This window comes from Brienomyrus brachyistius, chromosome 8 (genome assembly GCF_023856365.1).
Source record: "Brienomyrus brachyistius isolate T26 chromosome 8, BBRACH_0.4, whole genome shotgun sequence".
Classification (NCBI taxonomy): Eukaryota; Metazoa; Chordata; class Actinopteri; order Osteoglossiformes; family Mormyridae; genus Brienomyrus; species Brienomyrus brachyistius.
Window position 1 is genome coordinate 18,661,710 of NC_064540.1, and position 23,359 is coordinate 18,685,068.

General features: G+C 48.2%; 1 protein-coding gene across 3 annotated transcripts; it reads left to right on the plus strand.

Moving 5' to 3' along the window:
• The first annotated feature begins 527 nt into the window (after nucleotides 1-527).
• On the plus strand, nucleotides 528-23,013 carry LOC125747913 (pleckstrin homology domain-containing family M member 2-like). 3 transcript variants are annotated; one of them, XM_049023519.1, is made up of 20 exons: nucleotides 528-915; nucleotides 1,190-1,472; nucleotides 2,207-2,313; nucleotides 3,928-4,037; nucleotides 4,487-4,586; nucleotides 8,571-8,658; nucleotides 10,143-10,308; nucleotides 12,837-13,107; nucleotides 13,515-14,309; nucleotides 14,392-14,461; nucleotides 15,595-15,685; nucleotides 15,917-15,981; nucleotides 16,141-16,229; nucleotides 16,320-16,452; nucleotides 17,268-17,458; nucleotides 19,357-19,422; nucleotides 20,762-20,921; nucleotides 21,039-21,218; nucleotides 21,393-21,509; nucleotides 21,590-23,013. In XM_049023519.1, the coding sequence occupies exons 2-20, from the start codon at nucleotides 1,269-1,271 to the stop codon at nucleotides 21,725-21,727; spliced, it is 3,141 nt and encodes a 1,046-aa protein (XP_048879476.1). In that variant the 5' UTR covers nucleotides 528-915; nucleotides 1,190-1,268; the 3' UTR covers nucleotides 21,728-23,013. The 3 variants fall into 3 exon arrangements, with proteins under 3 accessions (XP_048879476.1, XP_048879477.1, XP_048879478.1); XM_049023520.1 differs by lacking the exon at nucleotides 19,357-19,422; XM_049023521.1 differs by lacking the exon at nucleotides 528-915 and having other exon boundaries at nucleotides 1,438-1,472; nucleotides 2,207-2,362.
• Nucleotides 23,014-23,359: the final 346 nt, after the last annotated feature.

Genomic DNA, 23,359 nt, shown 5'->3' on the forward strand with positions numbered 1-23,359 from the left:
AACGCTGGTATTTTTTTCTACATTTTTGGGTACATGACAGAAAACTGTGTTTTTATATTAAATAGTTTAATAAATCCCAGGGACCATGAATAGGATAAGTGGTTTTGGAAAATGGATGGATGGATGGATATTCAACAAAATATTTATGACCCTAAAATACCTTGAAGATGTTTTTGTTCCTCAGGTCATGGAAAGAACACATTCATTGGTTACAAGCTGAAGATAAAAATGTAATGCAACTTCAGGATACTACAACCAAGCAAATCATTCAGAAATTTGGAAGGAAAGTTCACAGTAATAAAAAATAAATGAATGATCTCTAAGATTTGTTGTTTTACTGTCCGAGTATAATTAACACCCAGGTAGCAAAGACACTGAAGATATATGTAATAGAACTTTATTATATATTACTATTATATACACTATTATTCTATTATATATTTATACACATTTTATACATAATATCAATGTAAGTTTATAGTGGCTCAATAAAGATAGTGGGAAATAAATGTAAATGAGCGCTTCCGGGTATGACATCACTTCCGCCGCAGGTCTATTCTGAAGCGAACCGTGGGAGATGCTGATTCTGAGACCGTGATGCTCGGTCGCGCTATGGCGTAATCTCCGTCGTAGCCCGTGCGGAGCCGAGCGGACTTTGATGACAGCAGTGAGCCGGCGGAGAGGCTGAAAGGCAGTTTACGGTGACTGCGCTCCCGAACAGTCGTGCCCGGCTGCGGCGCTCCGGCATGCGGGGTACCGCTCCACAGCCCGATTCGCTGTTTCTCCGTCCCTCCGTCCGCTCTCTTCCACCCTGAGACGCGGAGACCTGCACCTGTAGCTGGCAAACTGTCCATTTTACCGGCTGCCAAACTGCAAATGTAGAGGGGAGAGCCGAATGGACAATCCCAGGAGCAGGTGCGTGGCACCAGCTGACATTCCCGAAACCTACTTCTTTGTACCATCTAGCATGTTCGATCATAACTGATGTGATCATTGCACCGGTTGTCACTTGTGCACCCAGACGGTGCATTAGGCGCTGAAGCTTCATGCAATATTTTTGTACAATAGTATTTGTATATTTTTGTATTTTTGTGCAATAGTATTTGCACCATTCACTGGACATTCTTGATGTCCCCCCCCCATGTATTTGTATATCATTTCAGAGATGTTTGTTTATGCGTTTAACCAGGTAATTTAAATGCCGGGATCTGCCTTGTAAGAGGGTGATCGAGGCCAGTCGGAGCGGCGCACCTCTTTATCCCGCCCGGATGAAAGCACTCGAAGCACCCTGCACTGGGATTCGCCGGGAAATCGAGCCGACGCCCGGTGGCATTGCGATCGCCACGCCCGTGGAAGAGCTCCGCACCGGCGTGCGGTTGGAGGCCCGGCGGCCTGGGAGAAGCCGGGCGGTGATGGATCCTTTTAAAGTCAAAGACGGCATCCTGGAAAACATTTCTCTCTCCGTGAAGAAGGTCGGTGATACCGCTTCCCAGATGCGGGGACGCTGTTTGGGAGATGGGGGGCATACACACCGCAGGCATCGGTAGGGATGGCGCATGTCTTAATAGTAGCAGAGAAAAAATAGGCGTCTCATGCCGCCTGTATCGTTGTTATGACGCTGCTCTTATTGCACTGATCAATAAAGTAGGATTTTTTTGTAATACGTGGGACGCAGGATTTTGTGCCTGAATTGAGCTGCTCGGACCATGCGAACTAGGTCACAGTGTGCAGTCATGTTGGGGCACTTAAGCTCCCTAAATCCCCCTTTTTCCAGTATGATTTGTTTAGTGCCTCTGCGAGGTTGCTGCCCTCTATGATATGACCCTTGAACCCAGAATTCTGCTGATAAGCTGATTTTTGTTCTTTGTGTACTTGAAGCTCTGGGTGTAGTATCTGTGCAGTTCTAAGGTAGATCCCTGTTGTACTCAGTTTGGATTTTGATCCAAGTTTATTTAAAGCTTCCTTAATATAGGCCTCTACGGGTTAAATCATTGCCTTTTCATGAACGACAGTGACTTGGTTTATGAATTCTGCTTTTCGGCATTCCAGGAAAACAGCATGATTTTCACATTCATTTAAGCATCGTAATGGTCTTGGATTTCATGAAGATTCAGAAATTGCTGTCTTTATCTGGGAGGTTCTCAGAGACTGGTAGCCATGAAGCGACCAGCTGACGGGACAGTATGCCTTTGTGGTCTGTGTCCAGCTGCAGAGCTACTTCGCGGCTTGTGAGGACGAAGCTCCAGCGATCAGGAACCACGACCGCGTGCTGCAGCGCCTTTGCGAGCACCTGGACCACGCCTTGCTTTATGGGTATGAGGCGTGTGCGTGAGTGGGAGAGGAACACACAGGGTGGTGATTGGTCAGTATTTTAATGCACAGTAATGTACATTTATTTATGTAACAGATGCATTCCTCCTAAGCGATGTACAAGTGAGGCAGATGGTACATAACAAGCATAGAGCTGTCAAGAAGTCAGCTAGGTGTAAGATGCAGCTATGCTCACTTTGCAATGACCAGCAATGAGTGCAAGTATTATAATTTCTCAGGTTAACAGAATAGCTACATCCATCGATCCATCCATGCTTGTCCTATTCAGGGTCATTGAGGGTCTTAGCAGCTATGAGAACAAGGCAGGGAACACCCCAGGATGGGATGCCAACCCGCTCACAGGCCAACCCGCTCACAGGCCAACCCGCTCACAGGCCAACCCGCTCACAGGCCAACCCGCTCACAGGCCAACCCGCTCACAGGCCAACCCGCTCACAGGCCAACCCGCTCACAGGCCAACCCGCTCACAGGCCAACCCGCTCACAGGCCAACCCGCTCACAGGCCAACCCGCTCACAGGCCAACCCGCTCACAGGCCATCCGCTCACAGGCCATCCGCTCACAGGCCATCCGCTCACAGGCCATCCGCTCACAGGCCATCCGCTCACAGGCCATTCACACCTATGGGCAGTTTGGTAACTCCACTTAACTTCAGCGTGTTTCTGGACTGTGGGGGGAAACCGGAGTACCTGGAGGAAACCCCAGGATGACACAGGGAGAACATGCAAACTCCACACACATGGAGCCATGGTGGAGACTCACCCTTGTCCCAGAGGTGTGAAGCAGCAGTATTAACCACTGCATTAATGTGCTGCTCCCAGAATAGCTGCATATTACGCTAAAACATTACAATGCAGCTACTGTTAGGTGGTTGACTTGTATTCTGTTAGAACTGATTTATTGGGTATTTAGCTGTTTTACAGGAGATTAATCCCTGAGGAAATTTTGTGGTTACAGTTGCTCCAGGACAGTAAGAAAATAAGAAGTAGAACAAGTTAAAATACAAATATTAAATTATACAATATACAGCAAATTACAAAATATTACAAATAGCTCTGATAGGGTGTAAATAAATGTCAAATTACATGTGAATGGTTTCCCCCATTTGTTTGTGCTGACTGATTTGTCTCAATAGCTATTTCCATAGGTAATATTCAGTATCTCAGGCAAATATTAAACCCCCACTCAAGTGTGTCCTCCATCTTGTTAATATCTTGTTAATCCATTTGTGTTTTCATTCACAGAAGTTACTGATACAGTAACTTCATTCGCAGAAGTTACACAGCAGTAAACCTCTGCAGATATAGGAGAAACATCCACAGCTGGTGGCACTAATTGTACCTAGAACCTTGGAGATGAGGCCACTACTGGGTTCTAGTATTCAAGGCTGATAATCTTCAGTCTAGTACATGCTAACTTTAGCTTAGCGTGCAACATATTGTTGGACCTGGGGCTGGAAATTTAAAATCAGATTTATCAATATGGCCACCGAATCACTACAGTGTTAATTATTTCTTTTGCTCACTTTCCACTGCCCTGTGTATGCTACTCAAAATACTGGCAAAAACTTTCATTTTAACCAACGTAATGTGTCCAGCTTGCAGGACATTTCGCTCGGCTACTGGGTCTTGGTTGTCCATTTCACCCGCAAAGAGGCGGTTCAGCAGATAGAGGAGCTCCAGAACATCGCCACCAACCTCGGACGCAGTGAGTGTCCCTCTTCTGTGACATCTCACTGTGGATAAGCAGAGCTGGGCATAGTGACCTGTACTCATCTCCATCGAGGGGGATGAAGGCTGCTAGGTGATTGTTCATGACGGCGAAGATGGATCTCCACTCTTGGATGCTGTTTTGATATGTTGACATTCACCATTGAAGGCAAATAGTGAAATAAATGGGAAAAGAAGCCAAACTAAATTACACAGCTAAGACCAGATTTGCAGCCTCCTTTGCCAGTCTTGAGATGATTATAAGGCCCGCTTTCTCACTCATGGCATGCTAGATGTTGAAAGCTTTCACTCTTTACATAGCGTGCTTGTGTTTTCATTACTCTGTGTGTGTGTGTGTGTGTGTGTGTGTGTGTGTGTGTGTGTGTGTGTGTGTGTGTGTGTGTGTGTGTGTGTGTGTGTGTTCTGTCCTCATTTGATGCCTTTTAGGTCGTGCCTGGCTGTACCTGGCTCTCAGCGAGAGCTCCCTGGAGAGCTACCTCCGACTCTTCCAGGAGAACCAGGCCCTGCTTCACAAGTACTACTTTAAGTGAGTCCCTCAGAGAAATCCAGTCATATTAACTTTGCATATTCATAAGTGAGTGAGGGGTGAAGGAAAATTTTGCGATTAATTAAGAAATAGCAACCAGATGTACATGCATAAAAATCATATCACATACTGATACAAACCTGAAACCTGGACCTGGATCATTTAGCAATATCCATTATTGCAAAACCCCCCGAATATCATTATTGATAACAAACTTTGTACAGTTAAATGTGTAGCTTCTGTTCCACCTTCTGCCTCATCCTTGAGTTTCTCTGCTACCCAGAAAACCTTTTGTTTAGTAAAAACCAATTGCAGTGGTTTGGTTTGGTTCAGGGTGATTCCAGTATCGAACCTTGGTGTTGTTTAATTTAACTCCATCCATCCATCCATCATCTCCCGCTTGATCCGGGGTCGGGTCGCGGGGGCAGCAGCCTCAGCAGGGAGACCCAGACTTCCCTCTCCCCGGCCACTTCGTCTAGCTCCTCTGGGGGGACCCCGAGGCGTTCCCAGGCCAGCCGAGAGACATAGTCTCTCCAGCGTGTCCTGGGTCTTCCCCGGGGCCTCCTCCCAGTGGGACATGCCCGGAATACCTCCCCAGGGAGGCGTCCCGGAGGCATCCTGATCAGATGCCCGAGCCACCTCATCTGGCTCCTCTCGATGCGGAGGAGCAGCGGCTCTACTCTGAGTCCCTCCCGAATGACTGAGCTCCTCACCCTATCTCTAAGGGAGAGCCCAGCCACCCTGCGGAGGAAACTCATTTCGGCCGCTTGTACCCGCGATCTCGTTCTTTCGGTCACTACCCAAAGCTCATGACCATAGGTGAGGGTAGGAACGTAGATCGACTGGTAAATCGAGAGCTTCGCCTTTTGGCTCAGCTCTCTCTTCACCATGACAGACCGATGCAGCGCCCGCATGACTGCCGACGCCGCACCGATCCGCCTGTCGATCTCCCGCTCCATCGTTCCCCCACTCGTGAACAAGATCCCGAGATACTTAAACTCCTCCACTTGGGGGAGGACCCCATCCCCAACCCGGAGAGAGCACTCTACCCTTTTCCGGCTGAGAACCATGGTCTCGGATTTGGAGGTGCTGATTCTCATCCCAGCCGCTTCGCACTCGGCTGCGAACTGCTCCAGCGAGAGCTGAAGGTCATGGCTCGATGAGGCCAACAGAACCACATCATCTGCAAAAAGCAGAGACCTAATCCTGAGGTCACCAAACCGGACGCCCTCAACGCCCTGGCTGCGCCTAGAAATTCTGTCCATAAAAACTATGAACAGAATCGGTGACAAAGGGCAGCCCTGACGGAGTCCAACCCTCACCGGGAACGAGTCCGACTTATTGCCGCCCATGCGGACCAAACTCTGGCACCGGTCATACAGGGACCGAACCGCCCTTAAAAGGGAGCCCGGTACCCCATACTCCCGGAGCACTCCCCACAGGACCCCACGAGGGACACGGTCGAATGCCTTTTCCAAGTCCACAAAACACATGTAGACTGGTCGGGCAAACTCCCATGAACCCTCCAGAACCCTGCTGAGAGTATAGAGCTGGTCCACTGTTCCACGGCCAGGGCGAAAACCACACTGCTCCTCCTGAATCCGAGGTTCGACAATCCGGCGGACCCTCCTTTCCAGGACCCCCGAATAGACCTTACCAGGGAGGCTGAGGAGTGTGATCCCCCTGTAGTTGGAGCACACCCTCCGGTCCCCCTTCTTAAAGAGGGGGACCACCACCCCGGTCTGCCAGTCCAGAGGTACTGCCCCCGATGTCCACGCGATGCTGCAGATGCGTGTCAACCAGGACAGCCCCGCAGCATCCAGAGCCTTGAGGAACTCTGGGCGAATCTCGTCCACCCCCGGGGCCCGGCCACCGAGGAGCTTTTTGACCACCTCAGCGACCTCCACCCCCGAGATAGGCGAGTCCACCCCCAAGTCCCCACACTCTGCTTCCATATTGGAAGGCGTGTCGGTGGGATTGAGGAGGTCTTCGAAGTACTCCCTCCACCGACCCAAAACGTCCCGAGCTGAGGTCAGCAGCGCACCATCCCCACCATAAATAGTGTTGATGCTGCACCGCTTTCCCGCCCGGAGCCGCCGGATGGTGGACCAGAATCTCCTCGAAGCCGTCCGGAAGTCGTTCTCCATGGCCTCACCAAACTCCTCCCACACCCGAGTTTTTGCCTCAGCGACCGCCAAAGCCGCATTCCGCTTGGCCTGCCGGTAGCCGTCAGCTGCGTCTGGAGTCCCACAGGCCAGAAAGGCCCGATAAGACTCCTTCTTCAGCTTGACGGCATCCCTTACCACCGGTGTCCACCAGCGGGTTCGGGGATTACCGCCGCGACAGGCACCGACCACCTTGCGGCCGCAGCTCCGGTCAGCCGCCTCCACAATGGAGGCACGGAACATGGCCCATTCGGACTCAATGTCCCCCGCCTCCCCCGGGATATGGGAGAAGTTCTGCTGGAGGTAGGAGTTGAAACTCTCCCTGACAGGGGATTCCGCCAGACGTTCCCAGCAGACCCTCACTATACGCTTGGGCCTGCCAGGCCTGGCCGGCTTCCTCCCCCACCAGCGGAGCCAACCCACCACCAGGTAGTGATCGGTTGACAGCTCCGCCCCTCTCTTCACCCGAGTGTCCAAAACATGCGGCCGCAAGTCCGACGACACGACTACAAAGTCGATCATCGAACTGCGGCCTAGGGTGTCCTGGTGCCAAGTGCACATATGGACACCCTTATGCTTGAACATGGTGTTCATTATGGACAGTCCGTGACGAGCACAGAAGTCCAATAACAAAACACCGCTCGGGTTCAGATCGGGGGGGCCGTTCCTCCCAATCACGCCCCTCCAGGTCTCACTGTCGCTGCCCACGTGAGCATTGAAGTCCCCCAGCAGAACAAGGGAGTCCCCAGGAGGAGCGCTCTCAAACACCCCTTCCAAGGACTCCAAAAAGGGTGGGTATTCCGAACTGCTGTTTGGCGCATAAGCGCAAACAACAGTCAGGACCCGTCCCCCCACCCGAAGGCGGAGGGAGGCTACCCTCTCGTCCACCGCGGTAAACCCCAATGTACAGGCGCCCAGCCTGGGGGCAATAAGTATGCCCACGCCCGCTCGGCGCCTCTCCCCGCGGGCAACTCCAGAGTGGAAAAGGGTCCAACCCCCCTCAAGGAGACTGGTTCCAGAGCCCAAGCCGTGCGTCGAGGTGAGTCCGACTATATCTAGCCGGAACTTCACAACCTCGCGCACCAGCTCAGGCTCTTTCCCCATCAGAGAGGTGACATTCCATGTCCCTAGAGCTAGCTTCTGCAGCCGAGGATCGGACCGCCAAGGTCCCCGCCTTTGGCCGCCGCCCAGATCACTTCGCACCCGACCCCTTTGGCCCCTCCCATGGGTGGTGAGCCCATTGGAGGGGGGACCCACGTGCCTTGTTCGGGCTGCGCCCGACCAGGCCTCATGGGTGTAGGCCTGGCCGCCAGGCGCTCGCCATCGAGCCCCACCCCCAGGCCTGGCTCCAGGGGGGGGCCCCGGTGACCCGCGTCCGGGCAAGGGAAACCGTGAATCCAGGATTTTTCTCATCATAAAGGGTTTTTGAGCCGTGCTTCGTCTGGTTCCTCACCCAGGACCTGTTTGCCTTGGGTGACCCTACCAGGGGCATAAAGCCCCAGACAACATAGCTCCTGGGATCATTGTAACACGCAAACCCCTCCACCACGATAAGGTGTCGGCTCCAGGAGGGGGTTTAACTGTCTATGTTATCTTTGAGTTCTGTGCCCGTTTGATCCTTGAACAGCATTGGCCGAAAGTATTAGGAGTTCTTGGAATTGACCGATTTAAAAATAAACTTGCCTTGAGGTCAATTTGTTGTCAGAATTGTGGGATGGCTGACGCTTGGGGGATGACCGTGGCTGTGCCCGCCTGCCAGTGATGTCATCTCCCTGTACCCATGCTCTGTGCTGTGCAAACGGGTCCTCCTGTGTTCCAGGAATGCCTTGGTCTGCAGTCACGACCACCTGACCCTCTTCCTCACACTAGTCTCAGGTCTAGAGTTTATCCGATTTGACCTGGAGCTGGTAAGCATACCTTTATGAAATTAATAAAGCTGGCTGCATTCCGTCAAGATTCATTTGTTCCTATGTTAATTGTTGTGTGTCTGTATGTTATACATTGGGCTGGTACGTTGAGTAGTAGGGGTGTAATGACTATTTCGATAGTCAAATAATCTATTGATTACTTAAACGAATAATTGATTAGTCGATCGAATTGCCCAGTTGCCAAATAACTTTTATTTGGTATCAGCTATCGCCTTTTAAATTTACCTTGGGACTGTTTCATACATTTGTTAACAATCCAGACAATAAAGCTGAAGACTTAATTAAAAATGCAGTCTTTTAATGAACGTTCCTGTTAATACAAAAGAAATTTAAAAAATCCAATATCCAATTGACCCGTTAAAATGTAAAGCCAAGGATAAGCAATGTAGCAGCAATTAAATGTACTAAAACTACATCAGTTTTCCAAAAATCATTCTCTGAATCACCACTTGCACTTTATATTAGCCTATACGGCACACATGACACCAGTATAATAGTTTAATACAAAGCAGATCTCTCTCATTCTGTCACTACGTCTGTCACTTTCCCTCTCTTGCGCATGTGTGCTCGCTCTTAAAAGAAAAAATACTTAATTTCTGGGATATTGTATATCATTTGCGGGAGTCACGGAGCCACTTTGAATATGTGCGAGGTTCCTGGAACTTCCAGGAGAGGTAGGATATCTTGTTGACAATGTCAGTGTCATTACTTGGACGAGCCAAGACTTAAAACTTAGGATAATATTAAACAAGTTTGATTTTATCGGAACATCAAGATGCTAGAAAGATTGACTTGCACATAAAGATGGAGATGATGGGAGCGTGCTAAAACTGCAGCAAAACACTCATTTTTGTCCGACCAATGGAAATTTTTCTGCAACAGTGAAAGTCATTAGTTGTAAGGCCGGCATTATTCAACTCCATTAATTCAACAGAATATGCATTTCAAAACAGAAAATCTTACAGCGTATAACATGAGGTACAATGGCTTTTAATATTGATATTAATATGAATGACATTAACTAGCTGGCTAGCATAACTGACTTACTGAGACGAGTCGTCTTCATCCAATGACCAAACGTCTTTACAAATTGTGCAGCTGACAGTAATTTTTTTGGATTGCTCCCATGATTTTGAGGTTTTTGTTCTTGAAGCTGCCATCGTGCTTTGGTTAACTTCCCTCTAGTGAACGGTAGTATCGAAACATTTCGCGTTAGCGCAGGAAACACACGTGATGATGTGACCAACTATTTGACTATTAAATTAGTCGGCAACTAATTTGGTCATCGGTTTAAATCGACAATTTCGATTAATCGTCGCGCCTCTGTTGAGTAGCACTCAGAGGTATCTACTTGAAATTCATAGCAATGTTTTGCCATTTCTCTTGTGTGTAAATGAAGAGCAGGACGATTCTTCCTGAACGTCTGAGCCCTTTTTCTGTCCTTTCTGGTTCCCTTCGGGCAGGATGCACCCTACCTGGATGTGGCTGCCTACATGCCTGACTACTACAAGCCCCAGAACCTCCTGGACTTTGAGGAGCGCCTGCCCGGCACGGACAGCTTGTCTCTGCACTCCTTCAACTCCACCAATCTGGAATGGGAAGACAGCGCCATTGCCCCTTCTACTGATGGTAGGGAACCGGTGAGATCATCGCAAAATTTTTCAGTGGATGACGGTTGAGAAGGAAGCAGAGAACCAGTTGGAAGAGTGAATAGTGATCATTGCACTGCTTAGCAGTGTCCGGGACTCTGGTTTCTGTTTTGAAAGAACTCCAGGTTAATCAGGCAAACATGGAAATGGGTTACTGACTTAAACAGAGTCATTAAGTGTGGAAATACTTATACTAATTACGTACAGTTTACCTGAAGGACCTAACATGTACACAGAGATTGCAGTCGAATGTTGGTATTGTTAAATTGCTTTTGATCTTTGGGGCTGGTAGGTTAAATTGATCTTTGGGGCTGGTAGGCCGCTTCATCTGTGTCTATGGCTGTTTGAGGGGAGAGAAAAAGACATTATTTCGGTCAGACTACCTTGGGATATTCTGTTCACTTTGAATTGCATGCCTCCCATTATACTGATGTGTCACATTTTTACTGCCCTGTAGTCAGTAATTCCAATGGATTTTGGGAAAGCAGTCGTCATGGCCGTCATGCTCCGCCCCCCTGCATATTGATTGTGGAGTGTGTGGGGGTGGGTGTTTCTGTTGGCATGTGCCATGCGATTGGCTGTGTTAGTGTGTGGGAGTGGCTGTTTCTGTTGGCATGTGCCATGCGATTGGCTGTGTTAGTGTGTGGGAGTGGCTGTTTCTGTTGGCATGTGCCATGCGATTGGCTGTGTTAGTGTGTGGGAGTGGCTGTTTCTGTTGGCATGTGCCATGCGATTGGCTGTGTTAGTGTGTGGGAGTGGCTGTTGCTGTTGGCATGTGCCATGCGATTGGCTATGTTAGCGTGTGGCTGGTGACACGTTTTGCATCACAATGAAATGACATCACTTTGTCTGACTGCTCGTCTGGACTGGCAATGGAGCACAAGTGCAGACGCATCTGTAAAAAAACCAGTGGGGGAATTACTGAACAAATAAGGGAATGCAATAGGCAGGCAGGCAGACGAAAGACAACACCGTTCAAACAACAGGGCAACTCACCGGGAGGGCAAATAAGTCCAAAGCAACCTGTTTAATAAGGGAAATCCAGTGAAATACAAAACGAAAAGTGCACAGTAAAATTCACTCCAGGAGAAATCCACACAGTAATTTATCCACGGAGAATTCAGATATGATGGTGGCGGTGTTTTGTTGGTGCTGACAGGACTGCCTGTTCGATTTCTGTCATACATTTGTGACACACAAAATGTTGTTCAGTAAGTGTTCATCATTTTCTGATGGTAAAAAGTTTAAAATCACAATTAACAATTAGGTTCACTCAGGAGCAAATTTGATATTTAGCTGTTTGATAACTAGTTGACATTTATCGTAATAATGATCAATATTGACTGACATTTTTTCGTTATAACATTTTTGCCATATCGCCCAACCAGATTTAGTTAGCTGTATGAGGTGCTGTTCTCATGCTGTCTCTGTCTCTGAATTGATTTGTCAGTGCGCTTATGAGGTGTATTATTCCTTGATTAAAGTAAGCACACAAGCATGTCAGAAGCCAAATGATCAAAAACATATCATTTTCATTCAGAGTGGGAAGAGGATTTTTTTTTTTCGTCAAATTCGAAGTCCATATGTCTTATATGCACTGCGAGTGTGGCTTTACCGAAGAAGGGCTATGGCTATGGCTGGGTCTGCTGGGTCCAATTTGAATTGGTAGATCTCTGCACACTGGCCCCGCTTCTGCCTGTTGCCACTGATCTCGCTTTGGCTTCCCGCTCCTGCCTGTTGCCGCTGATCTTGCTTTGGCTCCCCGCTCCTGCCTGTTGCCGCTGATCTCGCTTTGGCTTCCCGCTCCTGCCTGTTGCCGCTGATCTCGCTTTGGCTTCCCGCTCCTGCCTGTTGCCGCTGATCTCGCTTTGGCTCCCCGCTCCTGCCTGTTGCCGCTGATCTCGCCTTGGCTCCCCGCTCCTGCCTGTTGCCGCTGATCTCGCCTTGGCTCCCCGCTCCTGCCTGTTGCCACTGATCTCGCCTTGGCTCCCCGCTCCTGCCTGTTGCCGCTGATCTCGCCTTGGCTCCCCGCTCATGCCTGTTGCCGCTGATCTCGCTTTGGCTCCCCGCTCATGCCTGTTGCCGCTGATCTCGCTTTGGCTCCCCGCTCTCGTCTTTTGCCGCTGATCTCGCTTTGGCTCCTCGCTCCTGCCTGTTGCTGCTGATCTCGCTTTGGCTCCCCGCTCCCGTCTTTTGCCGCTGATCTCGCTTTGGCTCCTCGCTCCCGCCTGTTGCCGCTGATCTCGCTTTGGCTCCTCGCTCATGCCTGTTGCCGCTGATCTCGCCTTGGCTCCCCGCTCCCGTCTTTTGCCGCTGATCTCGCCTTGGCTCCCCGCTCATGCCTGTTGCCGCTGATCTCGCTTTGGCTCCCCGCTCATGCCTGTTGCCGCTGATCTTGCTTTGCCTCCTGGTTCCTATGTTCTGATGAAACTTCATCCTGAATGATAATTCTGAGTGACAGAGTGCCAGCTGCTGAAAGCATTCCTCCATGTGCTCTCACCCTGGCAGATGAAGAAGTGGTCGACCCAGTCCTCTGTCCCAGCTCTGTGGCCTCTGACCCCCAGGGCATCGTCGCAGCGGCAGCAGAGTTGAGGGTGGAGGAGCTGAAAGTGCCGGAGGGCCCCACCCCACCCAGCCCTGCGGTTCGGCGCAAACCGCTGGACGAAGACTCAGACGCTAACCCCTCAGCTGATGACAGTCCCATACGCCGAGCGGACCGGCGTGATTCCACCAACGGCGACGACACAGAGAGCACCGGCACAGAGCTGGAGGTTATACGGTCAGCATCCCTGCCTCTTCTGCCATTGGAGCAGACCCACAGGGCCTACTGAGTACGGCCCAGAATTGTGGAAAGCAAGATGGCTGACTGAAATAAAATTATGAAATTAAAGCGTTAAAAGAATCTACCAAGCATCCCTTTGCCCTGAGTGACTTATTTTTTCCTCTATAAAATAACAAATGATAGAGTAAGCGCTTTTGCTTGGTGTTCTCACTGACACTGACTGCGGAAAAAATGATTAAGAAAAATGTTCTCTGAATAAAATAAACTCATCGTTTCAATTGGGCTGTTTCACTTTTTCTCTCAAGTTTTTTTTTTTTTTTTGTTTTTAGAGTGTGCAGCTGCTAACATTAAAACTGCTTGAGTTGACTTTTATCTTTCCACCAATATATGCATATTTTTTAAAGGATGGCCCGACGCAAGAAGCCATGGAAAAGGCGGCGAGGAAAAGGAGCTCCGGAAGCTGGAGACAGGGAGAGCAGCACCTCCCTCCTGGACAGAGTGCCCTCCCCCGCAGTCTCCGAGCCCAGTCCTGAAGGCCATCCTGCTAGAGTAGGGACGGCGTTACCCCCAAGGCCTCGCTGCCCAGAGGCCAAGGCTGTGAGGACGCGGGGGGACGATGAGGAGGAAGAGGGAATGCTCAGGCTCCCGGAGATGACGGACACCTCCATGGATAGTGTTGGCCTGCCTCTGAAGGAGGTCATGGACAAGTTGAATGGCGCTCTGGATGGCCAGGCCTGGGATCCTGATGCTGCGGAGGGGGGCGCTAGGGGCTCCAGCATCGAGCCACAGCCGCCTGAGCAGCAGCCCTTTCGGGGGGACCCAGAAGGCAAGCCCCCTGACCCTGCCGGTCGCTCACCGCTGTCACCCCAGTCCTGTGCTCTGGCCTCGGACACCAACCTCCTACAGACCCCAAGGTCCCCTGCGGACCTCTTCGTCTTTGCCTCACACAGTCCAGACCCTGCTCCCCAGGGTGGTGGCTACCATGACCCTGCAGGGTATGGCCAGCAGAAGGCTTTTTTTGGTGGCCATGAAGGTGAGGGACAAGGAGAGGCGCCGACAGGGCCGGATACCCGCAGCCCCTTAGCGGGGCACGAGGACGTAGGGACGACGGAGGTGCCGACAGTGGACGGCTCCCTGGAAGGCGAGGAGGAAGCGGAAAGGGCCTTTTCTGCAGGAAGCACCCATCCTGCTGAATTCAGGTGCGATGCCGTTGTTGGTCCTCGCTGCCCATTTTCGCCTGGTGTCTGGACCTGACCGCTGACTGGGTGCACGGTGTTTCAGGGTCGACAACAACCACCTGCTGCTGCTCATGATCCACGTCTTCCGGGAGGCCGAGGAGCAGCTCGTGAAGGTCAGCGAGCAATTGCTGCAGACCTGCTGAGCCCTGGAAGTGTGGTCGGTGGGCAGATCATAGGGGCTTTTGCGGTTTCATAGCTCCTCAATGGCCTTTGGCAGTCACTTATCAGCTTAGTGGTAGTTCATCTCTTCCCTTTCTGCATAGTCTTATGAAGAAATCTTTATCTCTCTTGCAAAATAGGTGTATGTGATGAAATATTCATATGAAATATTCTTCAACATACAAAGGCTGTGATATACCCACATGCACATAAGTTATGAAATGTTATTCTGGACTAGGGCAGGGTATTGCTAACTAGCCCGTGATGCAGTACTCGTGATATCAGTGTCACGGTTCAGTGAATTGCGATATTACCAGTGTCCTGGTGGTTGACATTCCAAAATTGAAGCAATGGGACAACAAAGGGGCCAAAATTAATTAACACGTACAACAGCCTTGTACTGCTGCAGGTGAGTCGGTATAATTTTCCTGAAGTTGGTGCACATTTTAACAGTTGCATAAATTATCCATTTTTTTTCATATACATAAAGTGCATGTCTGTGTTTTTAAAACCACAAATGTCATAATGTTCGACTTGCACTTTAACATTTCACTAGTAGACACTTCACTGCAGCTACGCATGCAGCATATTTTAATTGACAAATGTAGAGAAGAATGTAAAAAATAAAACATTTCACTCTTTTCTGCCGGTATTAAGTGGTATTTCAATAAATTAATAAATTGATGCAATAACACGATTTATGATTAATTGTAGTACTGATACAACTGTATCCTGCACAGACAATTACGTAGCATAATTATTAATAAAAAAATAGTATGCAATTATTCTGATGTATATGAAACACTAACACCAATGAATGAGCGTAAATTTCTGTGCAATTGCAGTAGTTGCTATTACACAGTATACTGAACAGCAGTCACTTTTGTAACTATAAACGTTAGAATTTAAACATTCGCCAAAAAATTTATATTTCATGAACACTTCACTTACTGTGGAAGATGCAGATATTGGCCCAGTGTAAGGTGACCCAGCACCAGTGCTGACTCCTGATTGGTCCAGTGGCGTATCCAGTTCTGTGAGCATCAGCCCTTAACCTGTTGCGCATGACCACTGCCTGCCTTTCCAGATGATGAGGATGAGCACTGGCCACATGGAGGGTGACCTGCAGCCACTGTACCTTCTCCTCACTGACTGCTGCATCTACCTCCTCCGCAAAGGTCACTGTTGTTTTTTTGAAGGAATCGTTTCATTTACTGGGTGGCCACTCCTGTTACTAATATTAACATGGCTAATATTATTTGTTATACACAAATGCTAATAGAAATCTTTTTTTTTGACCAACAAACTAACGGTACACATTGTCTGAGCCCCCTGATTCACACACACTGCAGGCTGCAGTTGCGTCTTTGGTACGCTGTTAAGCAGTGTCTCTGTGTGGTTCCTCTCAGGGGCCTCAGAGAAGCCTTACATGGTGGAAGACGCCATATCCTACAGCGAGCTCGACTATATCTCTGTGAGTGATCTTACTGCGGCCTGTTTTGCCTTCATCTTGCGTCTTTACATCTGTGATTGTTTCCTGTCGGCCGTTGAAGTTGACACGTCGAATGTTAGCGTGACCTTACGCGTAGCTCGATCTCTTGGGCTGACAGATTAAGTTGCTTTTGTGCCCCAGGTGGGCGTGGACCAGCAGACGGTCACGCTGGTGTGCATCAACCGCAGGAAGCAGTTCTTGCTGGACACGGCGGACGTGTCCCTGACCACGTGAGTCCAAACCCCGTCCTGCTCCTGGCCTTCGCCATTTTTACCTTCCCCTCCCACCCACTTGTATCAGCGTTGTGCCTCTTCTGCCAGCTGGTTCCTAGATGTGCTGAAGTCTGCCATGGGGAAAGGGCTCCGACAGCCCCCCTACCCCGCCATCCTGACGGATGCCACCAGGGAGAAGCTCTCACTCGCCAAATTTGTGTCCCAGGAGTGTAATTGTGAGGTAAGGGGTACCTGGGGCATGCTGTCTGCTGCTGCCTGGAGGGACAGTTAGGGCATCCCGCAGCCGTTAAGAGTTAGGTCAGTTGATTGTGATAGATACACATGGTGGTGGTTTCGGAAAGACTCAGTGGACACAGTAGTTTAATGCTTAAAGCACACCTTACTGGACGTGTCTGTATCACTTAGGTTTATATTTATTAGTGCATAAATAAATTCCATCTTTTGTACTTTAAACGGACACAGTGCAGTTATTAATGGTAATGAGTTAGGGTTGTGAGATCTCGTAAAAGGCTTCGCAGAAGTCAATCTCATCTTTACGCTGCTTCGTACGTTTTTTTTCTTTCTTTTTTTCTTTTTTCCTTTTTTTCCCTCCACATCCCTTCCGGGGCTCCGTATGATAATCATCGACATCACTGGATATGAAATAAAATTATATACGATAAAGCATTTTGCCGTATCGCTCAGCCCTAGCTATACCGTGGCATTTAGAATTTAGTGATTAATTGTCACTATTGACACCACAGCACACAGTGCACAACAACGAAGTGTGTCCTCTGCATTTAACCCATATGTGACATAGCAGGGGGCAGCTAATTCAGCCCCCAGGGAGCAGTGCTTTGGGGGCGGTGCCTTGCTCAGGGTACCTCAGTGGTGCCTTGCAATCTTTCAGTTACAAGTGTGTGTCTAACCATCTAGCCACTGCTGCCCACTTTAAGGTAGTTTCTGATGTCTGGGTGTGAGGATCAGAGGGTGCTGAAGGTGGTGAGAGATTAGGACTCTGGTGCTGAGGCTGATGTCTCTCGCCCCTTTTCGCAGCCATCCAACGCCTGCATTCTGCTGTACTCCCTGATTCACTGGGAGGACCCGCTGGATGCTAACGCTGAGGTCCACGCAGCCCCGGGTGGGCCCTCCAAGTCCAGCAGCACCAAAGAGGGCCACCTGCTGTACCGGGCCGGGACCACCTACATGGGCAAAGAGCTGTGGAAGAGCTGCTACCTGCTTTTCAGGTATGATTTATACATAGCAAATGTACTGCATATATATGTGTTTACTTTGGGGGGGGGGGTAACCAGGGTCTGTCAGTCCTATAGGTGACACAGGCAGCTGCCCAGGGGGGTGCGGACTTACCAGTCGATTTCACTTTATCTCGGGCAGGTGGGCACTGGCAGTGATGCTGGTCGAGGGTCTCACACATCAGCCAGGACTGGTGCTGGGTTTGGCCGTACGGACAATTCACAGTTCGGTACAGACCTCAGTTTTGGTACAGCAGGGAAGCAGAATTTGTTTTGGAATTATTATTAACACTGCAAAGACGGTAGGGATGGTGGGAGATTTTGTTTGATGTATCTGATTAGCAAAACCTAAGAGACGCTCATTTTCACACTAAAATATGTGGTACCACCTTACAATAAGGCTCCCTTTTGCCACTTGTAAATGGTAGTAACTCATTAATAAAAAGAAAACTGTGTTATAACTTGTTTAAAATTGTCTATTAATAATTTACAAAGTGTTACAACATAATTAACCAGATTATAAACCATTCATAAACTCTTTATATGGGTAGCCTTATTGTAAAGTGGTACCAAATATGTATAATAAAAAATGAAACCATTATTTTTGAGTGTGGTCAAATATCTGCAGCAATGAACACCCCTATAGCCGTAGTCATTTATTGTAATAAAAAAAAAAAAATTATTATCACCATCATTATTATTTTCTCCAGATTGAATTTCCTGGCCAAAGTGTCTTAAATGCCGTGTTCTGCTCATACACACTCGGATGATGTTGTCTGAAATTAGTTAGCATGTAGCATGTGTTTCCAGCAGCATATCAAAGTTTATTGTAACAGAACCAATAAACAGTCTTATCAGCTACTCTCTCTGCAGTGTTGGTGTAATTCATTGGGAAACCGAAATGTTCCCAAACTGCTGATTGGAGTGTCTGAGCTCTCCTGCACCAGACGTAACTGAATCACAGCCATAATTAGTATGATTTTTCGCCTGTTTAACATTCACTTGTGAATTTAGGTTCCACCTGTGTCAATGAACGCATTAGTTAGTTTCATTGTGTTTTCCAAACCGAACGGCACACCATTACAACTGTAGTGTAATTTCAGTGGACAAGCAGCAGGAATACCTCAGCCTGTAAAATAGACTGAGATAAAATCTAGGTGAAAGATGGTGTCACATTTCACCTGTTACACTGACCAAAGTGGGTTGAGATCTGTGGAGTTGCTGTATGGTGTGTGGGTGAGAACTGTGATTGTGATTGTGATCCCGCCTTAACGGCACTTCAGAATGTTGACGATGATTTGAAACATCCAACATTGCAGGTTTAAAAGTGGAGTTCTGTTTTTTGTTTTAAAAAGTCTACTTTTTTCCCACTCTAGTGCAGAAAACGTTTGGTGTCACTATCAAACTCACCATAGTGAACTGCTTGCAAGGGTAGCTGAGCATGGACAGACTAAATGGCTTGGTGGGACTGAAGAAGCGGTTTGTGATGCAGCTGTGCTCATTTAGCCACCCAACTGAAATAGCATCACAGTCGACTGAGCACGTTGTCTATAAGGCTTTGCACTGCATAGTTTGTTGGTCATTGATGGTCACTGTATTCGTGCGTTCTAGATGTACCCCGCTGGGGTTAGGGTTAGAACCAAGCGTTATCATTGTGGTGTCAGCTTGCCACTCGTACATTCCTGGTCAAGGCCACTTGAGATTGGATTGGGTCCAATTTAATATTGGGAAGATGCCACTTTTGTACTTATGTGATGTGTGTGTTGAGATATATTCATTACACACACACCTTTCGTCCTTCATACATGCTTGATATTACACTGGTGCTCACTTAATGGTTTGTCCTGCTGTGGTTTATTAATAGTGTATTTAAATGCTTATTCGTTTTCCAGCAATGGCATCCTGTATCAGTACCCAGACAGGACAGACGTGACCCCAATGTTGTCGGTAGCAGTGGGGTATGTATCGCCCCAATCGCTTTTGCCTGTCGCCTTATGCAGTTTGTGTGCTCATATTTTTTTTTTTTTTTTTGTTTTTGTCATGTAACTGTGGTCATCTATTATTCATTGTTTTTCATAGTGATTCTGGTTTCATAGTGAATATCAGTCCCCTTTTTTTATTATAGCTTATTACATTTGATTCTGTATGGAATGCTGTGCATATGAAGTTGTGTGTAAGGAGGAGCAGCTCAGTGTTGCAGAGGAAACCCGGGACCTGAATCCTTTCCGAAGCCCAGGGAAATGGGCCGCCTTCTGCAGCCCCCTCCCTACGGCCCCATGCCTATTTAACCTACTGCCAGCTGACCACCAACCTGCCTGCATCTTATTTGAATACATATTACTTTCAGTTTATCATTAATAAAATGGGAGAAATTTTACATCAAACATACTACCAATAATAGAGTTGTTTGTGGGTAAACCTTTTTAATTGTTCTTGAGAGATGATAAAGAACATCATGGTAAAGCAGTAAAGTAAAACATGGAGGTTTTAAAGAAGCAGCCTTCCTTTAGGCAGCAGACGAACTCACTGTATCGATGAGGAAGCAGACGAATCGTCTGCTTGCTGGCCGATTTGCTGAGGCCTTGTGTGTTTGTCTGGATCACCTGCGTTGTTTCATGCTAATGACATGGTTTCTTCATTGGGTAAAACAGTTAAAACATTTTCATTTAAATGTTCTTTCAGTGAAATATTATCATCACCGTTAAAACACAGTGGCTGCATCCCAAAACCCTTATTTGCGCCACCCTCCCTCGCCACCTTTCATTCATCCCGGAAGTTTTTTTTTTTCCGAATTCCAGTTGTTGAAGTACTGCCCCAGTACCTTAGGGAACAAGTCATTGAGAGACGATTTTCAATCAAATCACCTCTTCGACCAGGGGCCTGTGGAGGTCTAGTCAGAGTACCTTTGTGGAAGAGAAATTCAGTTTTCATGACGCCCCCACACATGACATGGTATAAAATCTTCGATTTCACTGATGACTTCATACATATAAATGGAGCAATGGTAAGTCATCGAGGACGCAAGTGTGTCCCAATGCCGTTTTTTTTCTGCACTACCTTCCTCGCTCACTTACTCGTTCCTTCCCTCGCCAGCTTCACGAACTTTAAACTTTAGACAGTGAGTCATCATATTCCTCCAGTGTCTTTGGAAGATCCTGGTTTTGGCTTCCAGCTGTAGCACCAATCAGAAGAGCTTTTCCCCCCGTTATACTTGTGTTTTCTAACTGGGAGGCAGAAAGGTAATCAGGCTCCTTTGCCGTGGAGTACAATTTGAACATGACTCTTGTGTGTATGCAGGGGTGCACAGTGCATGGGCTGTCGGCGCTCGAACTCCACCGAGCGTCCACACACCTTCCAAGTGATCCTGACAGAGCGCCCCCCGCTGGAGCTCAGTGCCGACAGCGAGCAGGACATGACAGACTGGATGCGGGTGCTCTGCCAATCGGTGTCCGAAGGGGTGCGTGCCCGACGGTCCCACTGTACACTGAGCGATAATCTTTCATGCAGCTCGTGGTAAAAGTGAACAGATTTGGAGAGTGACTGTCTCTTGTGTGCCTCTTCATCTCCGCCCCAGGTGATCCCTCCAGGAATGACTCCCACGCCCTGTATTCCATGTTGCCTTGTGCTGACTGACAGGAAGTTGCTAACATGTCATCAGGATTGTCAGACTGGCTTCTTCCGGTTGCTTGGAGAAGCCGACCTGGGTGACATCACAAACATTTCTTTGGAGAGGGACAAAGAATACTGCATAATTGTGAGATTCTGAATCCGTAGCATAGTTTGCTGTACAACGCATAAAAACAAATTAATGGCAATTAAGCACCAAATTCCATATACACGTCACACATGATTTGCTAAACTGTGCATTTTTGCCCCCCCAGCCCCATCCTTTAAATTTACATCTCTGTAATTTTCATTGTGTCTCCAGGAGTTTGCTGAGAACTCCACTCAGTTGCAGCCTCCCTGGGTTCTGTACTTCAGCAGCTGCAAAGAGAGGGATCGGCTGCAGGGGGCGCTGGAGAGCACATGGCAGGAACTCTTCCAGGTGAGACTCGCAGGGAGCGGCTTCATCTGAATGACTGGCACCCTATGCCTGCTGAACGCTGCCGTCCCCTTGCTCCCCAGGTGTGTCTGCCACAGAGGTGCGTCGCTGACCCGTCCCTGCAGAAGCGGTGTGGCGAGGCGCTGATGCTGATCAGGAGCACCTGGCAGCGCAGCGACAGTCTGCATAGGGGTCGAGCACAGAGGGAACCTTGGTGCTGAGCTGGAGGCTGTGCTGGAAGATCTAGAGAGTGCTGCGTTTGATCTGGGAGAAGCTCGATTGTGCAGGACTGGACCATGGGCAGGGGGTTCTACGGATCCAGGGGTGACCGACACCGTTTGAAATTTCAGCTGATTTACATCCAGGACGCTATTCAGTGACCTTCCTGCATTCAAATGATGGTGTAAATGAAACAATGAAAGGGTCAAGGCATTAAGATCACATGCATTGAGGAAACTGAGCCCTACACTAACGTACTGTAAGAAAAGCTAACTATAGATGGATACGGAGAGACATTTTTGGTCGGCGTTTACCTGAATAATAATTATGACGCTTTATTGATTTCCGTGGGGAAATTGTCTTTCTGCCTACCCCATCTTGTTCTCTGTGACACACAGACATACCTACAGGTGAGAGCGAGCTTGGCAGCGAAGGGCAGCCACTTGCAGTGGTGCCCATGGAGCTGGGGGTTAAGGACCTTACTCAAGGGCGCAAACCGGCGACCTTCCAGTCATAGGCACAGAGACTTAGCTTACTGGGCAACATGAGGCCCCCAGTGCTCAAGGAACACAGGTAATTTGCATCCGGGATCATCTCAGTTATCTTGAGTTGACTAATGTTTAGTTAAATTCCTCTGAGAAACTTGACTAGTTCTTTTTTTGCACTAACCTCAGAAAATGAGGTATCTCTGGCTAGGATTGCCTTTCTGCTGGGGAATTACTATCCATACTACTAAATAGCGAGCCTCCAATGCCGAACGTGTTTCTTTTGGTCTGATACTAATGTCAAGACGCATTAGTATTAGCGTAAGAGCAAGCGCCCTGCAGCAGATGATTAACAGTCTGTCAGCGCTTCGCCCGTCCTTAAACAGGCCTGGAAGATGTAACCCAGCCTGTAGCATTTTAATTAGTGTAAGACCTTGTTTACATGCAACCTTTCCGAGGTCCGCCGTCAGCTCTGAGTAGACGTGGTGTTTGACAGCAAGGAATCATTTCTTACTGAGGTGTAAAGGGTCTCCGCTGTGAAGGCAGTGCAGTCAAAATCCGAAAGCGTTTCTGTAGACGGGACACTTTCAGGGTCACTGTCTTGGTGAACACGATACACAGTGTTTTCCAGTTTCATTCTGTTTAAATGTTATCTGAATGTCTCTAACTGGATTATTATATTGAGCCTTGGAAACCTCAGTACACATTGGCAAGTGCATGCTGCTCTTATACTGATGTGTGTAAATATGTTCATGCCTGTACTAATCTGGTAATAAAAGACGGCAAATTACCATTCAACATTTTCATCTCTGAATGTGAACTCTTTTTAATAGCAATAGTCTGTTATAGTTAAATTAGGCTTTCCTTGTTTTGCCCTAAAATAAGTGGCATGTTCAAATTTAGATGTAATTTAATTTCTACTTGTTTTAATATCAAGGGTAATCAGCAAATTAAAATTCTTAGGAGAGAATTTTTTCGCAGTGAGCCAAGTCATTGAATTAAGACTTTAGAACCACACTGTAATAAACGAAAAAATCTTCACAAAAGGGAATACAGTGAACCTTTCTGCATCACGATTCCTATCGCAATATATCGCGGGGCTGGCATGAGAAATTAAATGGGAATTTTTTGGGCTTTTTTCAAAAGCCG